The following is an 18791-nucleotide window of genomic DNA, read 5'->3' as shown; positions in this document are numbered from 1 at the left end:
TTTGGAAGTAGTGTCAATAAGAAATTTGGATATGGATGCCATTGGCAGGACCCATGTTCTGCGTCACAATTTATATGTATAGCTTGTATGCCTTCCAGCTAATTAATTCCTACCAACGTTTATCCACATTTTTTTTTTATTTCTTTCTTATAATCAAACAAAAAGTAGAAGAGTGCAACGTTTTTTCTGAATAATTTAAATAATAAATTAAAAAAAAGTTAATTTTAATTTTAAAATTTAAATTTTAAATTAATTAAATTTATTTATATTTATTATTCACGTTATTCATAATCTCTGTTAGTAGACTTGATAATCAAAAGTAGGAATTTTTGTGATGGTGATCATATTACCCTTACCGTGCAATAATTAAGAGTCAATAAACTACTGTTGAATGCTTCATGTTTTTTGTGAAGGCAAAAACGAAGATAGTACAGCAAGTGCAACCGTGACTGCCCAGTGGAGAAACGAGAAACGGTTGGAATTTGGAAGGAAGCAATATTAAAAGTGCAATACCAATAATGTTCATCATGTGTAGAATGTTATTTTGCATATGGATACTTATTATTTGAAGAGAAAGGAGTTGGTGAAGCTACTTAAAGTCTGCATCTTCAAAGGTAGAGTCAAATAAAGTGTCAAGAGACATACATTTATTGAGTCGATAGCAAAAATATAATTGGAACGTTAAGGAATAGTATAGTAGGGTCTATTAAAACGGTTTAACGGTTCAAGTGTTCAAGATCCACCGATTTTATTTGAGAGTAGCATGCATAAGGCATATACACACCACCCCTAACTCGTTATAGGTTGCCCAATGCCCATTGCATCTTAAATTAATGTTGTATCGGACAGTGTTGGCAGCAACATTTAGCAGAATTGGAATCAAATCGCTATCCTCTTCTCTGATTTATTATCATTAATTACTTGAGACTAGAGACATCAAAGACATGTGATACTATTACTAATTCACTACATGAAAATTGTGAACAAATTGCAGCTCAATCATATTGTACATACATAATATTGCAATTAGAAATTCGGCAAAGAAAGAAAGAAGCATGATTACAGCGAGGAGCACCTGATGATGTCATGGGTTCAGAGAAGGGCAAATTGGGAATTTCAGCTGCTTCCAACTTGCAATTTTCAACTCCGATCCCTCATTTTTATGCCAACTTTCATAACCTTGCAAATATCTGCATTATTATTTCCACCATTTTTCTTCCCTTTTTATCAGACCAATAACATCACCACACCCCAACACAAACTACCCGCCAATACCGACCACGATCCCCTCCGAGGTGCCGCCGTAGAAGTTGACGCCGCCGGAGGGTTGTAGTAGTAGAAAGGAAAATACGGTACAATTGGGTTCGGCGGCGGGGGCATCGGGTAGTTTCTGTTGCTGGGCGGAGGATAGTAGTAGATTCCGCCGCCTCCGCCTCCGCCTCCACCTCCAGAAGACGCCGGAGGAGGCGGTGATGAGTACACATACTGAGCAGGTGGCGGAGGAGGGTAGTAGTAATAAGTGCCGGCGGAGGAAGGAGGGGGAGGGCAGTTGTTGGTGGAGGCAGGTGGCGGCGGCGAGGGTGGAGGCGGTGAATGAGGTTGGTTGCATGGGTTGTTGCAGGTGGAGCACTGCATACACTGGATCTGCTCGCGAGACGTAGCTTTTAGGTGTTGATCTGACATTGCGACACGCAAGAGAAGTGTGTTAAGGAGGAACACTGCCACTAGACTCCACCTCATTGCTGAAGAAGAAGAAGAAGAAGAAGAGAAAGAGACAAGTAAAGTGGAGTGGAGTAGTACTAATAAGTAATAAGAAGAAAAAGCCTAAAAGTGTGGCTACTCAATTCAAACACTGTTTCTTGTAATGTGCTGGACCTCTCCCTTATCTTTTAAGCTAACACATCACATCCTTTTTTTTTTTTTTTTAATTAAGGTGACTGTTAACACAGTATTCAATTAAATTATTTAATATACATAGTATAGGTTAATATTTTGAGATGAACAATATGTAATTTTTTATTAATGATGCAACCCTTTGCTCCATACTTTGGTTATGTAAACTTGCTTGTTCCCCTTAGTACTTAAAATGTAGAATGCGTAATGGCATTGACATAAGGAAGAGAGTAGAGAGACGCGTGGTCCACGTGGTTCTTTTGCCGTTGGATGACCTTCACTAAACTCTAATCATGTGTCGTATAGTGTAAAATACATTTTCATTTTGAATTTCCTGTAACTTGACAAAATAACCTCTCTTTAATTTGTTTCAATTTAACCAACAACAAAAACTTGTCTGCTGCTCCCATCTGTTAAAATAATTCCACTTGCTATGAGATCTTCCATTCGATACAATGAAATATACAATACTCAGTGGCCGATATTAAAATCATCACACTATTGGAAATCCTTGTGACACAAACAGTCAAACGATAAGAAACCATTAATAATAATTAATAAGCAAAGCCACTGAACTACCTTTTACGGTTCTAATCAAAATATATAAACAGGGCATGCACGCATACTGCTTAAACAGCTATCAAATCATCTTCAGTTCTTTCAGATTTGGGTTTGGACAACCTAGAACAGAAGACGGTTTTAGAATAAAGAAGGGGAAAGCAAGACAGAGATAATGATGGTAGAATTTCACAGGAAAATGGTAACATCATTCAGACAGTGAAGATAGGCTCGAGAGAAAAGTTAGTGAGAGAAGACAGAAAATAAAAGGTGGTTGCAATAATAGTTCAAGATCAATTAGGGCCTTAGCATAAACGTAAGGTGTTTTTTTTTTTTTTTTTGCATGCTTAGCTTGAAGGCCCAGATAAAGCCACTCAACTACTTCAGATTTGGAAAAATTACTAATTAGATTTTGATTCTTTAAATATTTTAGTTTTTAGCTTTTTTTTTTTATTTCAGATTAGAAGCATTCAGAGAAGAGAAGCATGTCTGCTAGGTTTTTCATCCAATTTCAATTTCTGCCATTCTCTCATCCTCTTCCTCTGCTGCAAATCTCGTTCGCATATCCTCGCCGTCGCCGCAACTTGCTGCCGCCGCCGCGCAAGACTCTGCCTCAACGCTTGGAGGTTAGTTAATCATTAAGTGAAAACTCAGGTGAAGTTGACTTCACGTGAAGTTGATACCTGAAAGCCGTTGGATGAAAATTTAGTCAAATCAGTCAAATCATCTAACGGCTCTTAGGTATCAACTTCACGTGAAGTCGATTTCACCTGAGTTTTCACCTAATCATTATGCCTTTTCAATTCATCATTTCATATGTTTTTTCTTTGTTCTTTGCACTGTTACTTCTTCAATCTCTTTGACCCTCTCTTAGACTTTGACCTCCTCACACACGCACTTTCTATGTTGTAAATGGTTAACACACGTTGTGGTTGTTGTTGGTGGTGGTAATGGTGGTGTTTCTCATGTCAACTCTCTCTACTTGCTACTATATTTATTAGTTTTTGGTGTTTTTATTGGCTTATTCATATGGTAGTTGTAACCTTGGCAAAAACCATGTTTCATTCAGCGAGTGTTCAACAAGAACATGGTCTTATCCATGATTTTGTATCCCATATTGGTCGATTTGCCTTTGATTCCAGGTTCTTCACCTTTGGCTCTGATAATTGCGCTTTAGCTTTTTCAAATTACTTGCACTTCAATGTCACAAAGCAAAGTGTGTGTTCTGCTGCTTCTACTTGGAGGCAGAGGGGATTCGAATTTGAATTTCAGAAGATTTTTTAATGATTTCAACACAGCTATTAGGTTCCACACTCAGAAATTACCAATTGGATTTGATTCTTCCAGCCTTGATTCTGGGGATAATAGTGATGATATTGCTGTACTACTCAGTAGTTAGGAAGAATGTTATTGTCATGAAAACGAAACAAAATTGAGTGTAAAGACCAATCAAATCTGAACTTTGAGCATGAGGGGATCAAATCCTTGTTGAACCATTCCCTTTTCAACGTCAAAACCTCAACTAGCAAAGGTTGAGGTTTATACTCTTGTTATGGCTTGATGCTAGTTTATGGCGAATCATTTCATGGTTCTTTTGCCTTCAGGTAGTGATTGCCAAGAAGAGTTCACACAGCTGGTAAAGACTTGAAATTCATCCCAAAAAGACATCGGGTGGAGTGAGGGACTCATTTGGTAGTGGTAGTGATTGCTAATTCATAGTAGGGTAAATCGAATTGGGGACTTTGCTTTGCATTCTCTTTGGTGTATCATTGAATTGACTCTGAGCTGGACCAAGATCCATGTCATTGACACCCATTCTTAGGATAATATTTGCGGCATTACACTTTTTTGGTGGATCCAAAATGTTCTAGAAGTTTAATCTTGTTGTCCATTGAATATAATCATGCAGATTGCATTATCTGGTTTGCATATATTGGGAGCTGCAGTATTCTTTGACTATAGCTAGTCTGCCGGTTTGTGGCAGCCAAAGCCTCTATTTGCAGTTCTCTGCTATCCAATTCTCTTATGCTACAGTTACATTAGGTTAACCTTTAACTTTTAGACACCTCCTTCACAATCAACGAACACCGTTTTGCACAATGGATTGCCATCCTTTGTGTTAACACTTTCCTTGTTCCCTTGTGTTTCAGACCTTTCGGCTCAGCCTAGTGTGCTCCGTGCATCATCCGAGATTGTTATAATGTGAAGCATTTTATTTTTTATTCCATCATAGAAATGAAAAAAAGAAAAATTCGCTATCCTTCATTCGTTAGTGGATTTGTTGTGTTCTTTGTCACATTGATCTATTCAAATATTATGTTTGTTACATGTTAGACTATTGCTATTTACTATTATGAACCAAAGTTTAAAGTCTTGCTTGCCTGTTTCTATCACCTCTGTTTGATTACTGGTGATTGTCTTTAACATATCACCTCTGTTTGATTACTGGTGATTGTCTTTAACCTATGGTTATTTGTATTTTGAATGATGAATATGCCTTATGTTACCACTAATTTTTGAGTGCCGAAAATATGTTTAAATTAAAGGTAGTTGTAAGTATCCATCACCTTTGGTGTGGCACGTAATATTGTTATTGTTGAAAGTCAATATCTTTATGTAATTATGTATGAAATGATGCAAGTCTAATCCAAAATTCACTGATCAGAAAACATGGGTTCCACAAACTTCTTTTTCCTCAGATTATGGTTAGAGTATGATGCGATTTTGTTGCCGAAATCCTATTAGAAAAAGAAATGTTTACTTTTTGATCCCTCTCTCTAGATTTGATAGAATTATAGCTTAATCTGTTAAAACTTTACAACCTTTGGAGTTTCAGGTGTTTTGATTTCATTTGAATCATGCTTAACTGTGGCTAGATGTCTTTGTAAATTAACTGATCCAATTCCATGCTTGCTGATTGCAGTAATATTTTCTCTTAAAATTTGTGTGCTGAGAACTAGTGAGGATTCTCTTGAAGTGCCTTCAAATCCCAAATAAGAGGACTAGTGACAAAGGTCCTATTGAGACGAAGCATCAAGCTGAAAGAAGTAAGATTGTTGTGTCAAATAAGAGTGAGCCAAAACAGAATTTGCAGCTAATTGATTTTGCAGCGCAGCTCAGAGACTGAGCAGGGAGTAAAAGCCTAGCCCAGCTAATTCTCTTTTTGCCTTTTTAACTTTTAACCTTACTCTCTCATTTTCATATTTATCATAGCAAGTCTTTTTGACAAATTATTCAAACCAACAACTACTAACCACTTGAACAAATTATTCAAATACCAATTTGGGATACGGTATTCAGTAAGCAAATAACAAAACATTAAAAAACCACACAATTTCAACAACAACCCATGGTTTTGATGGATAATAATGAAAACTTGGTGCTGAATTCCATAGAATTGTCACTTCCTAAATGCATATCTTATCAAAATTCATGCTGGAGTATTCATTTTATATAATATGCGCCAAAAGAAATTAATGGCATAGATCCAATAAATTACTATGGAAAGCCAGATTACAAGCTTACCACCCAAGGCGTCCTTCTATGACCACCTAGCACCTTTACGCAACTTCCAGTTTCACAATCAATTATCTTTACTGTGTGGTCACCCCTGTACATGGCAAACAAACAAATTCAATCACCACATAAATCTTAAATTCAATTTGGTAAAGCTTTAATCTAAACAGTCTTATTTTTTTTTAGAGCAGCAATTGATATAAATTTCAACAGAATCATGAAGGTGCAATTGATATATACAAAACAACACTTAAACACCAAACCTCAATTATAAATTAGATACTGAAATTATAAAAGCACTTCAAATATTGCTACATACACAGCTCCTTTTAAATGCAGTTCCTAGGCATTAACGGCATAACTCATGAGCTTTTTAAAAATTTCCTATGAATAGAATTTTGTCATTCCCGAATAGATTAAATCCACGGCATAATTAAGTTAGAGTAAAACACCTATTTGATACCTAAAAGATTAAAACCCTTATAAATTAGCTCCAAAAGATATTATATTCTCATATGCTATCTGAATGATCAATATACTAACAACTTATCATGAGGCGACCAATCAATAGTTGCATACACATAGTTATCACCTACTTCAGCTTTTGCTTGAGTTTCATTAGCCAAAAGTGATGAGAACTCAAGAAGCACAGAGAGAACTCAAGAAGAAACAATGCAAGATGGATTAACATTATTAGATCAAAATTCAAAATTACTAATACTAGTTTTTTTATTTGGATTATATCTGGTCAAAGTAACTCAATTATATCTAAAACTCCTGTATCTTAATTCTTAATCGCTTTTGACACAATCAATCAAGTAATAGTATCATATTGGTTATATTAAAACAATGATTATTTTCTTGATGGAACCTAATGGAAAAAGAAGTAATGAGGTAATAATGTGCATGAAGAAAGTAGAGAAGTGAAAGAAACTAATACCCATCCCTGGTTCACAGAGAACAAAGTCATTGTTCTACTTTGTGTACCTCTGCATCAGCAAGAAAATTAAAATTCCATGAAACCAAAACCAAAATTAACAATCAAGTAGTGGCACAATCACAAAATTAACAATTGCAGGGAGTGGACCAAAATCAAAATTCGATGGAACCAAAACCAAAATCAAGAAGAGGAAAACCCTAAATTCGGTAATTTGATAACATCACATCACAAGAAATGAACCGAAATAGAACTTCCATGAAATTATTAGGAAGAAATAAGCAATAAAGAGCATCGAGTCAATTATCAAAGCCTCATGAAAGATGAAATGCTAGAAAAAATAATTAAGAGTGAATACAAAATCAAAATTGATAACATTATTGAGAGAGGATGTAATTAGAATAATTAGCATATAACAATCATTGAAGTAATTAGAACAAGAGGATGTGAATTTAGTTACAGATCTAATTAGAATGCAAATTGAGAAACAGATCGAGGAGGCGAAGGAACGTTACTGGCTAAGGAGAAGCTAGCAGAGCAAAAGCTCGAGGAAGGAGGAGAAGCTCACAGGCGCAAAAATAGGGTTTTGCGCAGCGACGGTGGAAGCAGGTTGCGCGGCGGCGGCGGATTAGTCCTCGCGTCGTCTGAGGTGTGTTGCGGTGGCGAGGATAAGCGAACGAGAAGAGGATGAGAGAATAACAGTGATTGAAATTGGAAGAAAAACTCTAGCATTTCCCAACTTCTTCCACTGTGAACAACTCCCTGGCATCATGATCCGCTACTCAGATCAGATGCATCTATAGTAACGAATAGCTCTTCCGCAAGTCGTAAGGTACAGGGTCTAGAACTTCCATTCTGCTAGGGTTCTCTGAATCTAAAATAAAAAAGAAAAGGAAAAAAGTTAAAAAATAAAAAATTTGAGAGATCACAATCTAATTAGTAATTTTTTCAAAAAAAAAGGGATATATTTTGTAATTATTTTAATGATGGTTAATCATACTCCTACAAAAAAGTAGGAGTAAAGAATTCATGGCCATAATAATTTACTGATTAACGGTAAATTTTTAAATAAAATTTAGATTCACACAAATTAATTATTAATCTACCAAATTGAGAGATACATTGAGAAATAAAAACCAAAAATCGTACGAATATAGCCCCCATTAGTTACCAAATATCATTGAAATGTATGTAATATTGTACTAGTGCTAGCAGAAAAAAAGGACAATTAAAATTAAGCTGTACAAGACTTTCTCTACAGCAACTGGATATGGCAGCGAAACCAAGAAAACTTGGCAGGATGCCAGGATATATAAAGAACATAGATAAAATATAGGATTTTTATGGTGTGGAGCCTGGAGGAACGCACGATAATTGTTATTTTCTAAGACAGAAATAGAAAAAGAGAGATAAAGGCGAAGGATATTCGATTTCCAACTTGTCTGTCTCCGTTCGTCACACAACAACCGCACTTTCTTTTGTTCTGCCCGAACTGTAATTCGTTCTTCTTCTTTTTCTTTTTCTCTCTTCCTTTTCTCTAAATTTTGAACTTTTTTATTCTACAATCGAACTTTTCCTTTACAAATTACCCAATTCGCCACCCGTTGTTCTAATCGATCGCTTTGTATCGGACGTTGCCAAGCATACTTGGGGATTAAAGGGCTCCACTTTCCTAATTGGCTCGGTCACTCACTCTTTTCTCACTCTCACTCTCTCAATGTTCTGACCTCTGCCGTCCGCCATTCGCTGCCGATCGCCTGCGTCTCCTTCGTCTGCTCGGCTACGCGCACAGCCGCACGTCGCTCTCTATTTTCTGCTATGCTTCTCCGTACTCTCGCAGTCTAGCTCTCTGTTCTGCTTTGATGCACGTCAAGTCTCTACCACCGTTCGTCGTGTCCTCTGCCATCGTTCGTTCGCGCACAGCCGCACACGTCCGAACGTCCCTGCACGACTGCGCCGCTTCTCTGCCTGCACGATTACGCCGCTTCTCTGCCTACACGATTGCGCCGCTTCTCTGCTCCATTCAGGTATGTTTTATAAGAAAAATTTCGTTGTTGTTACTTGAGTTTGTTACCGAATTACTGCATTCTTTAGTTGTTATTGTTACTGACTTCAATTTTTTAGTTGTTCTGTGATAGTCTGAGCTTTGAATGTCTGAATTCTGATCATTGTTAATTCATTTTTCATAATTGTAATCTGTAAAGGGAAAAAGGGTTGAATTTATTTTAGTTTTGTTGGAGAATGATGTTGATTTATGTCATTGAAAGCTATTGCAGTTGCAAATTTAGTAAATTACAGTGTTATTGTGTGTGTTCTAAACAAGGTTCTGAAAACGGGATCGGACCGGTCGATTCGACCGATTAATCGAGAATTGGTTATCTGACCGGTTCGATTGATTTCCAAAACCGTTTGACAAAAAATTGATTGAACTGACGGTTAATTAATGAACCGGAAAGGTTTTCTAAAGTCTCGGTTCTCCCCCTTCAGCATCGAAACACTGTCGTTTAGATAAAGGAAAAATGAAAAAAATAAAACCCACCCCCAAACAGCGTAACACCAATGTTTTAAAAACCGGACCGGATCGGACTGACCAGTCGAACCGATTCAATCGAAAACCGACAAAGAAAATGGTCCGGTCAATATGAAAAACCGGTCAATTTAAAACTGCTCGAGAACCGCTAAACCGGCTGGTAACCGGTCGGTCAGACCGGACCGGAAGCCGGCCGGTTTACAAAAAGGACGTCGTTTCTTTTGTTGAAAGGGAAAAGATTGCACGAGTTATCCACTTATCCCCCACTTCTCCACTCCTTCCTGCAGCAAATGCCCTACCCTCCACCAAAGAAAGCAAACCCTAGCAGCCTCCACCAATCGTCGTCGCCGTCTGTCGGAGTGGGAGATTGCTGCCGCCGTCCGTCGCACTCAAGAACTACCGTCATCATGCTCTCGGGCCTTTCACCGGATCCTCCACGTCGTGTGCTCGCATCTCGCCTCTCTCCTCTTGGCTCGGCTGCTCGCGCCTCCCTCCGCCAGTGAGTGCTCGAGCTGTGCGCGTTGGTTGCTGCTCGTCGTCCGTGGTTGTCTCTGCTCGATTCTGCCTCCCAGTGTCACTGGCATCTCGTGGTTCGCCTGTCTCGTCGCCGGCGGCAGAAGCAACTCGTGGGGTTGTCTCTTGCTTCGTCGCCTTCCGTGGTGTGGTCGCTGACTCGCCGTCGACCGTTGGTGAGTCCCTGCACCATCGCTTCCCTGTTCTCTCTTCTCCATATTTCCCTTCTCCCTGTATTTTTGCATTTTGCTGAAAAAATTGCTAATCAATAAATTTGCCTTGTTGCTGTCTAAATGTTGCTGTAAATCGGGACTTTACTAGGATTTGTTAAATTTGTTGCTGTAACTTGAATTTGTTGCTGAATTTGTTGCTTCCTAGTCACAGAATCATAACAGAATGCTAAGTCAGTGCTTGGTTGATTGGCTTTGCTCACTGATTGTATTTGATGATAGATTTTAAATTGATAACTTCTAAATTTTAAATTGCACTGCCCATATTACTGATTCACTGTTCCTTCGGTGTTTTTTGTTGTTGTTAATCATTGTGATGAGCTTTGTTAAAATTGGGTTGAAAAATGTTAATCTTTCTTCATTTTTCATTGTTCTTAACTTCTGTTCTTATTAAAAAAATTGCAATTGGTGATCTTTTGATTTATTATATGCTTCATGTTTTTAATTTCACTCTGCTTCTAGGCTTTGAAATCAGTTTATGATAACTGTGATCCAATTATTTAGTTGGATAACTGATGTAATTATTGAGTTTAAGAGATTGAGTATTTTTGTTCTCATTATTAGTAAGACATGGATAGTTTAGAATTTTCTATTTCTTTCCCTTACTTCTGAAGTTCGTCATTTCGTGTTGGCTTCAACTTTCAAATGGGAATTAGGAGCTGGTGAGTGGTGAAGATAACAACATCTTCTGGAACTGAGTCTGTTGTTTCACTGCCTGATGGGAAAGTAAGATATGATCTAGAATTACGATAGTACACAGTGATGTTTTTTCCATTTGGCTGGACTCAGTGAGACAACTGGGAAATATTCTTGTTTGGTCTGATTAACCAACTTCAATATTTAACCTTGTTAATCATATCTTGTACCATTCAGACAAAAGTAGGGCCTATTTTGGTTGCCATAAATTCCTTCAAGAAAGTTCCTCTGTATGATAATGATTATATTAATGATTATATTAAAGCCTACAAGCATAAAAGAATTAAAAGAGCCTGTTTTGTTTTACTTTTTGACTCAATTGTTAAGTTAATATTGTCTATCTTTAACTTGTGCACTGCAATTATTTTGCATATTTTGATGATTAATTACATTTAGTTGGTGATAGTTTGTGTAGGGATTTAAATTTGAAAGATATTTTATGATGTTTATTTATAATTTACTTATTATTTTATCATGAAACGGTTTTTCCGGTTGAACCACGGCTAGACCGGTTGGATCAATAAACCAGTGAATCAGTAAATAGAGCAGTTTGATGACCGATCCGGTTTTCAGAACCTTGAGTCCCTGCCCTCCTCTCTTCTCTCTCACTCTCACACCAAAATGAATCCCTAATTTCACCCAACTAACCCTATCAGAGCAAACACCGCCACTACCGTCATCCCCCAGCCGCCACCACTCTTCTCTTCATCACCGTCTCTGTGCTTGTCGTGAAGCCCCACCAGCCACCGTCACCCCAGCCTGCCGCTGTGATCGTCGTCGTCGGCAGTGACAGAGGGTGCCATCGTCATCGTCGTCCTCGATCCTCTTCTCCTCTACATCACGCGAACGGTTACTCAATCCTCTTCAAGTGCGTCCTCTCCTCTCTGAATCTCTGCCCGGAGCCTCGCCTGGAATCTCTGCTCGGGGCCTCGCCGTCGCAAACTGATCCTCTTCTGAGATCACTGTCACCGCCGTTCCTCCCTCACCGTGTCTCTAGTAAGCCGCTGCTTCTTCAGTTTCGATTTTTAAGATTCTGGCTTCTGACTTGATTTTTTTTACTAGATTCTGAGTTCGGATTGTGTTCTGCGTTAGGTTGTTGCTTAATGTGATTCTGAATTTAGTTTGGATTGTTTCACTTAGTTTTTCTGTTTCTGGATTTTTTGGATTTGGAGGTTGAGTTGTCTGTATTATGAGTTTTTGTTGTTGAAAAGCATTGATTTTGTTGAACCTAGTTAGGGTTTGGTTAGTTATAAGAGGCTTGTTGCATTCTAATGGCGATTTCAGGCAGCTGCCAAGTGTCGAGATTTAGGAGCACGCAGTGGTCTTCCATATCATGTTGATGACCCACGCATGCTTCCTTCATGCAGTAGATTTTCTTCCAGTTATGCTTTTTCCACAATAAGAGATTTCATCAATGTGTTTTTCAATTGAATTGTATATTAGCAACCCAAAAAGGGATAATTGAATTGTATATTAAGAGAATTGACGTTGAATAATTAGCCTTGACTTGACAATGTTGCCAAGATCTTCAATTTCTAGCAGTTTGAGTGGAAATTCTTTGTCTCGTTTAGTTGTTTTAAAGTCATCAATAAATTTAGTGAAAATTAAGTCATTTAGTTTTCAATTTAACTCGATCAGTATACTATCAATGAATTTTTCGTCTTCAATTTTATTATATCTTAAATTTTTATATACTAATGGATATTTTATAGGAATATGTATTACTCTCTAATGGTCATAATCATAATAATATATTCCTTAAAGAACAATATTTAAAATTGTGAAATTGTGGACCTTTAATACTAAATTATGAATAATTTATTATGTAAAATTGTAAAATTATGAATTTTATTAAGTTAGAAATTATTGAATTTATATATTTAAAGTTTTATATATAGGTTTTTTATTAATTTTATTTAATATTTAATTAAACCGGTTGAACTCCAGTTGAACTCCGGTTGAACCTCTGAACCAGTGAACCAGTCACTCTACCGGTTCATTGACTGGTCCGGTTCTCATAACCTTGGTTCTAAAGTACTTGTTATAATTGTAGTACTATTTTAATTTATTATGTATTTTGAGGTTGAAATTGTTAATTTTGAATGCGTATATTTGATATATATTATATATGATATATACATATTTTAAAAAAAAAGTGTAATAGGTAAACTCTTACAAGTCTATGAGTCGAGTCTAGGTCAGTTTTACGAGTTTATTTAGACTCGCGAGTTTGACAATCTTGAGTGTAAGATATTAAAGGCTTCATTCCACCTTGGTGTGCTTGATGAATGCAACTTCTATGTTATTGGTAATCCTAAATTTTTCAACCATTTTGCTTTCCATTCTACTTGCTCATTCTTCTCTTGTGAAATTCATCCTGTTTTTGCTCTAGGAATGTATGTAATAGTTTAATGCTTTGAGATTTTATCTTTCTTGTTATTCTGTTTTTATTTTCTTTACACCTTTCAGATCAGACAGAAGAGGGGGAAAAATGGTGAAATCATCACAATATGAAAGATTCTCAAAGGATTTTGTAATGGGAGGGGTAGCAGCAATCATATCGAAGAGTGCCGCGGCACCAATCGAGAGAGTGAAACTTCTATTGCAAAACCAAGCTGAAATGATTAAAAGAGGGCAACTCAAGAAACCATACATGGGTGTGTGTGATGGATTTAAGAGGGTGTTTGCAGAAGAGGGTGTCATTGCCTTTTGGAGAGGTAACCAGGCCAATGTCATCCGATACTTCCCTACACAGGTGAGTTATTCACTTCATTGACATCTTGATTGGTATTAGACAACTCTAGACCCTTCTCAAGTTTGTGAAGTAAATAGGTCATGGCTCATTGTAATCTTCCACAGTTTTTATTGCTTTTCCATGTATCTCTTAGTAATATAGATAAAATAAGGAAGTGGAAATAGAAAACATAGCATGGATCTGGCATGTGCTGCATTTGTATCCATCTTGTATTGAGTTCGGTCTGCACAAGCATCCTGCGTTAGCACAGGGTCCGGGGAAGGGCCGCATCCAAAGGGTGTAATGTACGCAGTTTAACATGATAATTACATTAGTAGCTGTTTCCACGCTTGAACCCGTGACCTAGATCACACAGAGACAACTCTATCATTGCTCTAAGAGGAAATATGTTATTCTATTGCATTTTGGTGGGATGATGCAAATATGTGTTGTAATAGCCAATCTCATTTTTCTGAAATGTGTCTAGTTTGTTTGCAATTAACACTGGAAGCCTTCTATGTGCTTTTATTGTCAATGCATGTCTAATAGCATCAGCAAGGTATTGGCACTAAAATAAAATAATGGCCAATACATATGGAAGACTATTTGTTTTTACTGCTGTATATTCCCATCAATAATGTGATTGTGTGTCAACTTTCAAATAATGGTTTTCTGTGTTTGTTTGAAATAATGTTTGAGCAAACAGTTGATTGGTCTATAGGCTTTCAATTTTGCATTCAAAGGTTACTTCAAAAGCATTTTTGGGCAATCCAAAGAGAGAGATGGGTACATTAAGTGGTTTGCTGGAAATGTGGCTTCAGGAAGTGCCGCGGGAGCAACTACTTCACTGCTTCTTTATCATTTAGATTATGCACGAACACGATTGGGCACTGATGCATTGGAGTGTCGTGCTACCGGTCAGCGCCAGTTTAAGGGGCTAGTTGATGTGTACCGTAAAACCTTGTTAAGTGATGGAGTTGTTGGCTTATACAGGGGATTTGGGGTGTCAATAGTGGGAATCACAATGTACCGAGGGATGTACTTCGGGATCTATGACACCGTGAAGCCTATCATTTTAGTTGGGCCTTTCGAGGTAAGAAGTACTTATATTTTTGAAGGAGAGCTCAATGTTTCACAATGAATAGGAAAAGTTGTAGTTGATACTTGATGCTTTAACTGAAAATTCTTATGGTATCTTGACAAGTAATCTGTTTAGTCTGTTTCAGTTTCACAATAATATGTGGGCCCAATGTTGAAGTGACCCTTGATTACGCAGGTTTCCATGAGATGATCAAACCCTTGAGTTTGAGTATTCATCTTCAGGGCATTTAGCAAGTCAGATAACAGTATTTCAGATGACTAGTCACTTAGCACTAGTTCAGTTCTTTGATGATCCTTCTTTCTAATCTGAGCCTTTCTCATTTATTTCTCCACAGGGAAATTTCTTTGCTAGTTTCTTCTTAGGTTGGAGCATTACAACATCAGCAGGGGTTTGTGCATACCCGTTTGACACACTGCGTCGGAGAATGATGCTAACATCTGGACAACCAAACAAGTATTATAACGCAAGGCATGCATTTCGTGAGATTGTTCGTCAAGAGGGTTTTTTAGCTCTATTCCGAGGTGTTACCGCAAATATGCTTCTTGGTGTCGCAGGAGCTGGGGTGCTTGCTGGATATGATCAGCTCAACTGCTTCTCATCTAGGCACTAGTATGCAGGTTCTGAGGGAGAAATACAATTTGAACCTAGAAAACCTATCTACCATTTAGCTTGACTTCAAAGTGCAATTCATTTATGGTGAATGCTATGGTGCCTAAATCATGATGCCTAACTTACTAAAAAAGGTAAAAAAATAATATTTAATAAACTTTTAAATATTTTAGTTTTACTTTATATATTTTATTTTTTACTTATAAAAGTAAGTTAGGCAATTTAGGCACCACAATAAAAGGCACCATAGAATCTACCTTCATTTATATTCTGGACTGTGAATATTGTACATGGTCAGACATCCATTATTTTGTTAACACAATTCATTTACTTTTTATAGGAGATAAAATGATAGAAGATAAATATTAGCATATTGTTTATTCTGATATACGTACTCAATTTCCTAAACCTTAACCATTGTGTATCGGATAGTATTTCAAGATTTTGACCAATGAGCTTATGAAATAAAATGAAGAGAATAAACCAAAGTGAGGCTGCCATTGATCAGGAAGTAAAAACTGTTATGATTAGGAAGATAAACAGCAACAAGTGGAATCGTACTACTGGAGCAAATAATTGAAGAACCCAAAGAGCTTAAAATTATTGATTAATGGTGCTTGGTGGTACATGTTTAGCTTTCAGAACCTTGTTTAGAACACACACAATAACGTTCCGTATCCAGTAACGTTCTTTCGCCTCCTCGATCTGCTTCTCAATTTGCATTCTAACTTCTGACTTTTAGATCTGTAACTAAATTCACATCTTCTTGTTCTAATTACTTCAATGATTATTATATGCTAATTATTCTAATTACATCCTCTCTCAATAATGTTTTCGATTTCGATTTTTGTATTCACTCTTAATTATTTTTTCTAGCATTTCATCTTTCATGAGGCTTTGATAATTGACTCGATGCTCTTTATTGCTTATTTCTTTTTAGTAATTTTATGGAAGTTCTATTTCGGTTCAATTCTTGTGATGTGCTGTTATCAAATTACCGAATTTAGGGTTTTTCTCTTCTTGATTTTGGTTTTGGTTCCATCGAATTTTGATTTTGGTCCATTTCCTGCGATTGTTAATTTTGTGATTGTGCCACTACTTGATTGTTAATTTTGGTTTTGGTTCCATGGAATTTTAATTTTCTTACTGATGCAGAGGTATATAAAGCAGAACAATGACGTTGCTCTCTGTGCACCAGGGATGGGTATCAATTTCTTTCACTTCTCTACTTTCTTCATGCACATTATTACCTCATTACTTCTTTTTCCATTAGATTCCATCAAGAAAATAATCATTGTTTTAATATAACCAATATGGTACTATTACTTGATTGATTGTGTTAAAAGCAATTAAGAATTAAGATACAGGAGTTTTAGATATAATTGAGTTACTTTGACCTTATTAATCAGTAGTTTTGAATTTTTAGATATAATCCAAATAAAGAAGCTAGTATTAGTAATTTTGAATTTTGATCTAATAATGGAAATCCATTTTGCATTGTTTCTTCTTGAGTTCTCTCTGTGCTTCTTGAGTTCTCGTCACTTTTGGCTAATGAAAGCTCAAGCAAAAGCTGCAGTAGGTGATAACTAAATGTATGCAACTATTGATTGGTCGCCTCATGATAAGTTGTTAGTATATTGATCATTCAGATAGCATATGAGAATATAATATCTTTTGGAGCTAATTTATAAGGGTTTTAATCTTTTAGGTATCAAATAGGTGTTTTACTCTAACTTAATTATGCCGTGGATTTAATCTATTCGGGAATGACAAAATTCTATTCACAGGGAATTTTTGAAAAGCTCATGAGTAATGTTGTTAATGCCTAGGAACTGCACTTAAAAGGAGCTGTGTATGTAGTAATATTTGAAGTGCTTTTATAATTTTTCAGCATCTAATTTTAATTTATAATTGAGGTTTGGTGTTTAAGTGTTGTTTTGTATATATCAATTGCACCTTCATGATTCTGTTGAAATTTATATCAATTGCTGCTCTAAAAAAAAATTAAGACTGTTTAAATTAAAGCTTTACCAAATTGAATTTAAGATTTATGTGGTGATTGAATTTGTTTGTTCGCCATGTACAGGGGTGACCATACAGTAAAGATAATTGATTGTGAAACTGGAAGTTGCGTAAAGGTGCTAGGTGGTCATAGAAGGATGCCTTGGGTGGTAAGCTTGTAATCTGGCTTTCCATAGTAATTTATTGGATCTATGCCATTAATTTATTTTGGTGCTTATTGTATAAAATGAATGCTCCAGCATGAATTTTGATAAGATATACATATAGGAAGTGACAATTCTATGGAATTCAGCACCAAATTTTCATTATTATCCATCAAAACCATGGGGGGTTGTTCAAATTGTGTGATTTTTTAATGTTTTGTTATTTGCTTACTGAATACTGTATCCCAAATTGGTATTTGAATAATTTGTTCAAGTGGTTAGTAGTTGTTGGTTTGAATAATTTGTCAAAAAGACTTGCTATGATAAATATGAAAATGAGAGAGCAGGGTTAAAAGTTAAAAAAGGCAAAAAGAGAATTAGCTGGGCTAGGCTTTTACTCTCTGCTCAGTCTCTGAGCTGCGCTGCAAATTCTGTTTTGGCTCACTCTTATTTGACACAACAATCTTACTTCTTTCAGCTTGATGCTTCGTCTCAATAGGACCTTTGTCACTAGTCCTCTTATTTGGGATTTGAAGGCACTTCAAGAGAATCCTCACTAGTTCTCAGCACAAATTTTAAGAGGAAATGTTACTGCAATCAGCAAGCATGGAATTGGATCAGTTAATTTACAAAGACATCTAGCCACAGTTAAGCATGATTCAAATGAAACCAAAACACCTGAAACTCCAAAGGTTGTAAAGTTTTAACAGATTAAGCTATAATTCTATCAAAGCTAGAGAGAGGGATCAAAAAGTAAACATTTCTTTTCCTAATAGGATTTCAGCAACAAAATCGCATCATACTCTAACCATAATCTTAGGAAAAAGAAGTTTGTGGAACCCATGTTTTCTGATTAGTGAATTTTGGATTAGACTTGCATCATTTCATACATAATTACGTAAAGATATTGACTTTCAGTAATGACAATATTATGTGCCACACCAAAGGTGATGGATACTTGCAACTACCTTTAATTTAAACATATTCTCGGTACTCAAAAATTAGTGGTAACGTAAGGCATATTCATCATTCAAAATACAAATAACCATAGGTTAAAGACAATCACCAGTAATCAAACAGAGGTGATATGTTAAAGACAATCACCAGTAATCAAACAGAGGTGATAGAAGCAAGCAAGCAGGACTTCAAACTTTGGTTCATAATAGTAAATAGCAATAGTCTAACATGTAACAAACATAATATTTGAATAGATCAATGTGACAAAGAACACAACAAATCCACTAACGAATGAAGGATAGCGAATTTTTCTTTTTTTCATTTCTATGATGGAATAAAAAAGCAAATGCT

At 36.4% G+C, this 18791-nt stretch overlaps 1 protein-coding gene across 5 annotated transcripts; it reads left to right on the top strand.

Annotated features, from left to right (window-relative positions):
- Window positions 1-9655: 9655 nt before the first annotated feature.
- Window positions 9656-18450, top strand: LOC112723133 (ADP,ATP carrier protein ER-ANT1). 5 transcript variants are annotated; one of them, XR_003163034.3, is made up of 7 exons: window positions 9685-10123; window positions 13343-13628; window positions 14329-14700; window positions 15044-15452; window positions 16474-16522; window positions 17405-17489; window positions 17962-18450. XR_003163034.3 is itself a non-coding variant. In XM_072207918.1 (5 exons), exons 2-4 carry the CDS (start codon window positions 13365-13367, stop codon window positions 14896-14898), a joined length of 651 nt encoding a protein of 216 aa, XP_072064019.1. In that variant the 5' UTR covers window positions 9665-10123; window positions 13343-13364; the 3' UTR covers window positions 14899-14942; window positions 15044-15704. The 5 variants fall into 5 exon arrangements, 4 of the variants coding, with proteins under 4 accessions (XP_072064017.1, XP_072064019.1, XP_025630161.1 ...); XM_072207918.1 differs by lacking the exons at window positions 16474-16522; window positions 17405-17489; window positions 17962-18450 and adding an exon at window positions 14884-14942 and having other exon boundaries at window positions 9665-10123; window positions 15044-15704; XM_025774376.3 differs by lacking the exons at window positions 16474-16522; window positions 17405-17489; window positions 17962-18450 and adding an exon at window positions 11381-11869 and having other exon boundaries at window positions 9665-10123; window positions 15044-15704.
- The last annotated feature ends 341 nt before the right edge of the window (window positions 18451-18791 follow it).

The sequence above is a fragment of the Arachis hypogaea genome, chromosome 11 (genome assembly GCF_003086295.3).
Source record: "Arachis hypogaea cultivar Tifrunner chromosome 11, arahy.Tifrunner.gnm2.J5K5, whole genome shotgun sequence".
Lineage (NCBI taxonomy): Eukaryota > Viridiplantae > Streptophyta > Magnoliopsida > Fabales > Fabaceae > Arachis > Arachis hypogaea.
Note: the sequence above shows the minus strand (reverse complement) of the source record. Positions and strands in the feature narration are given on the sequence as shown.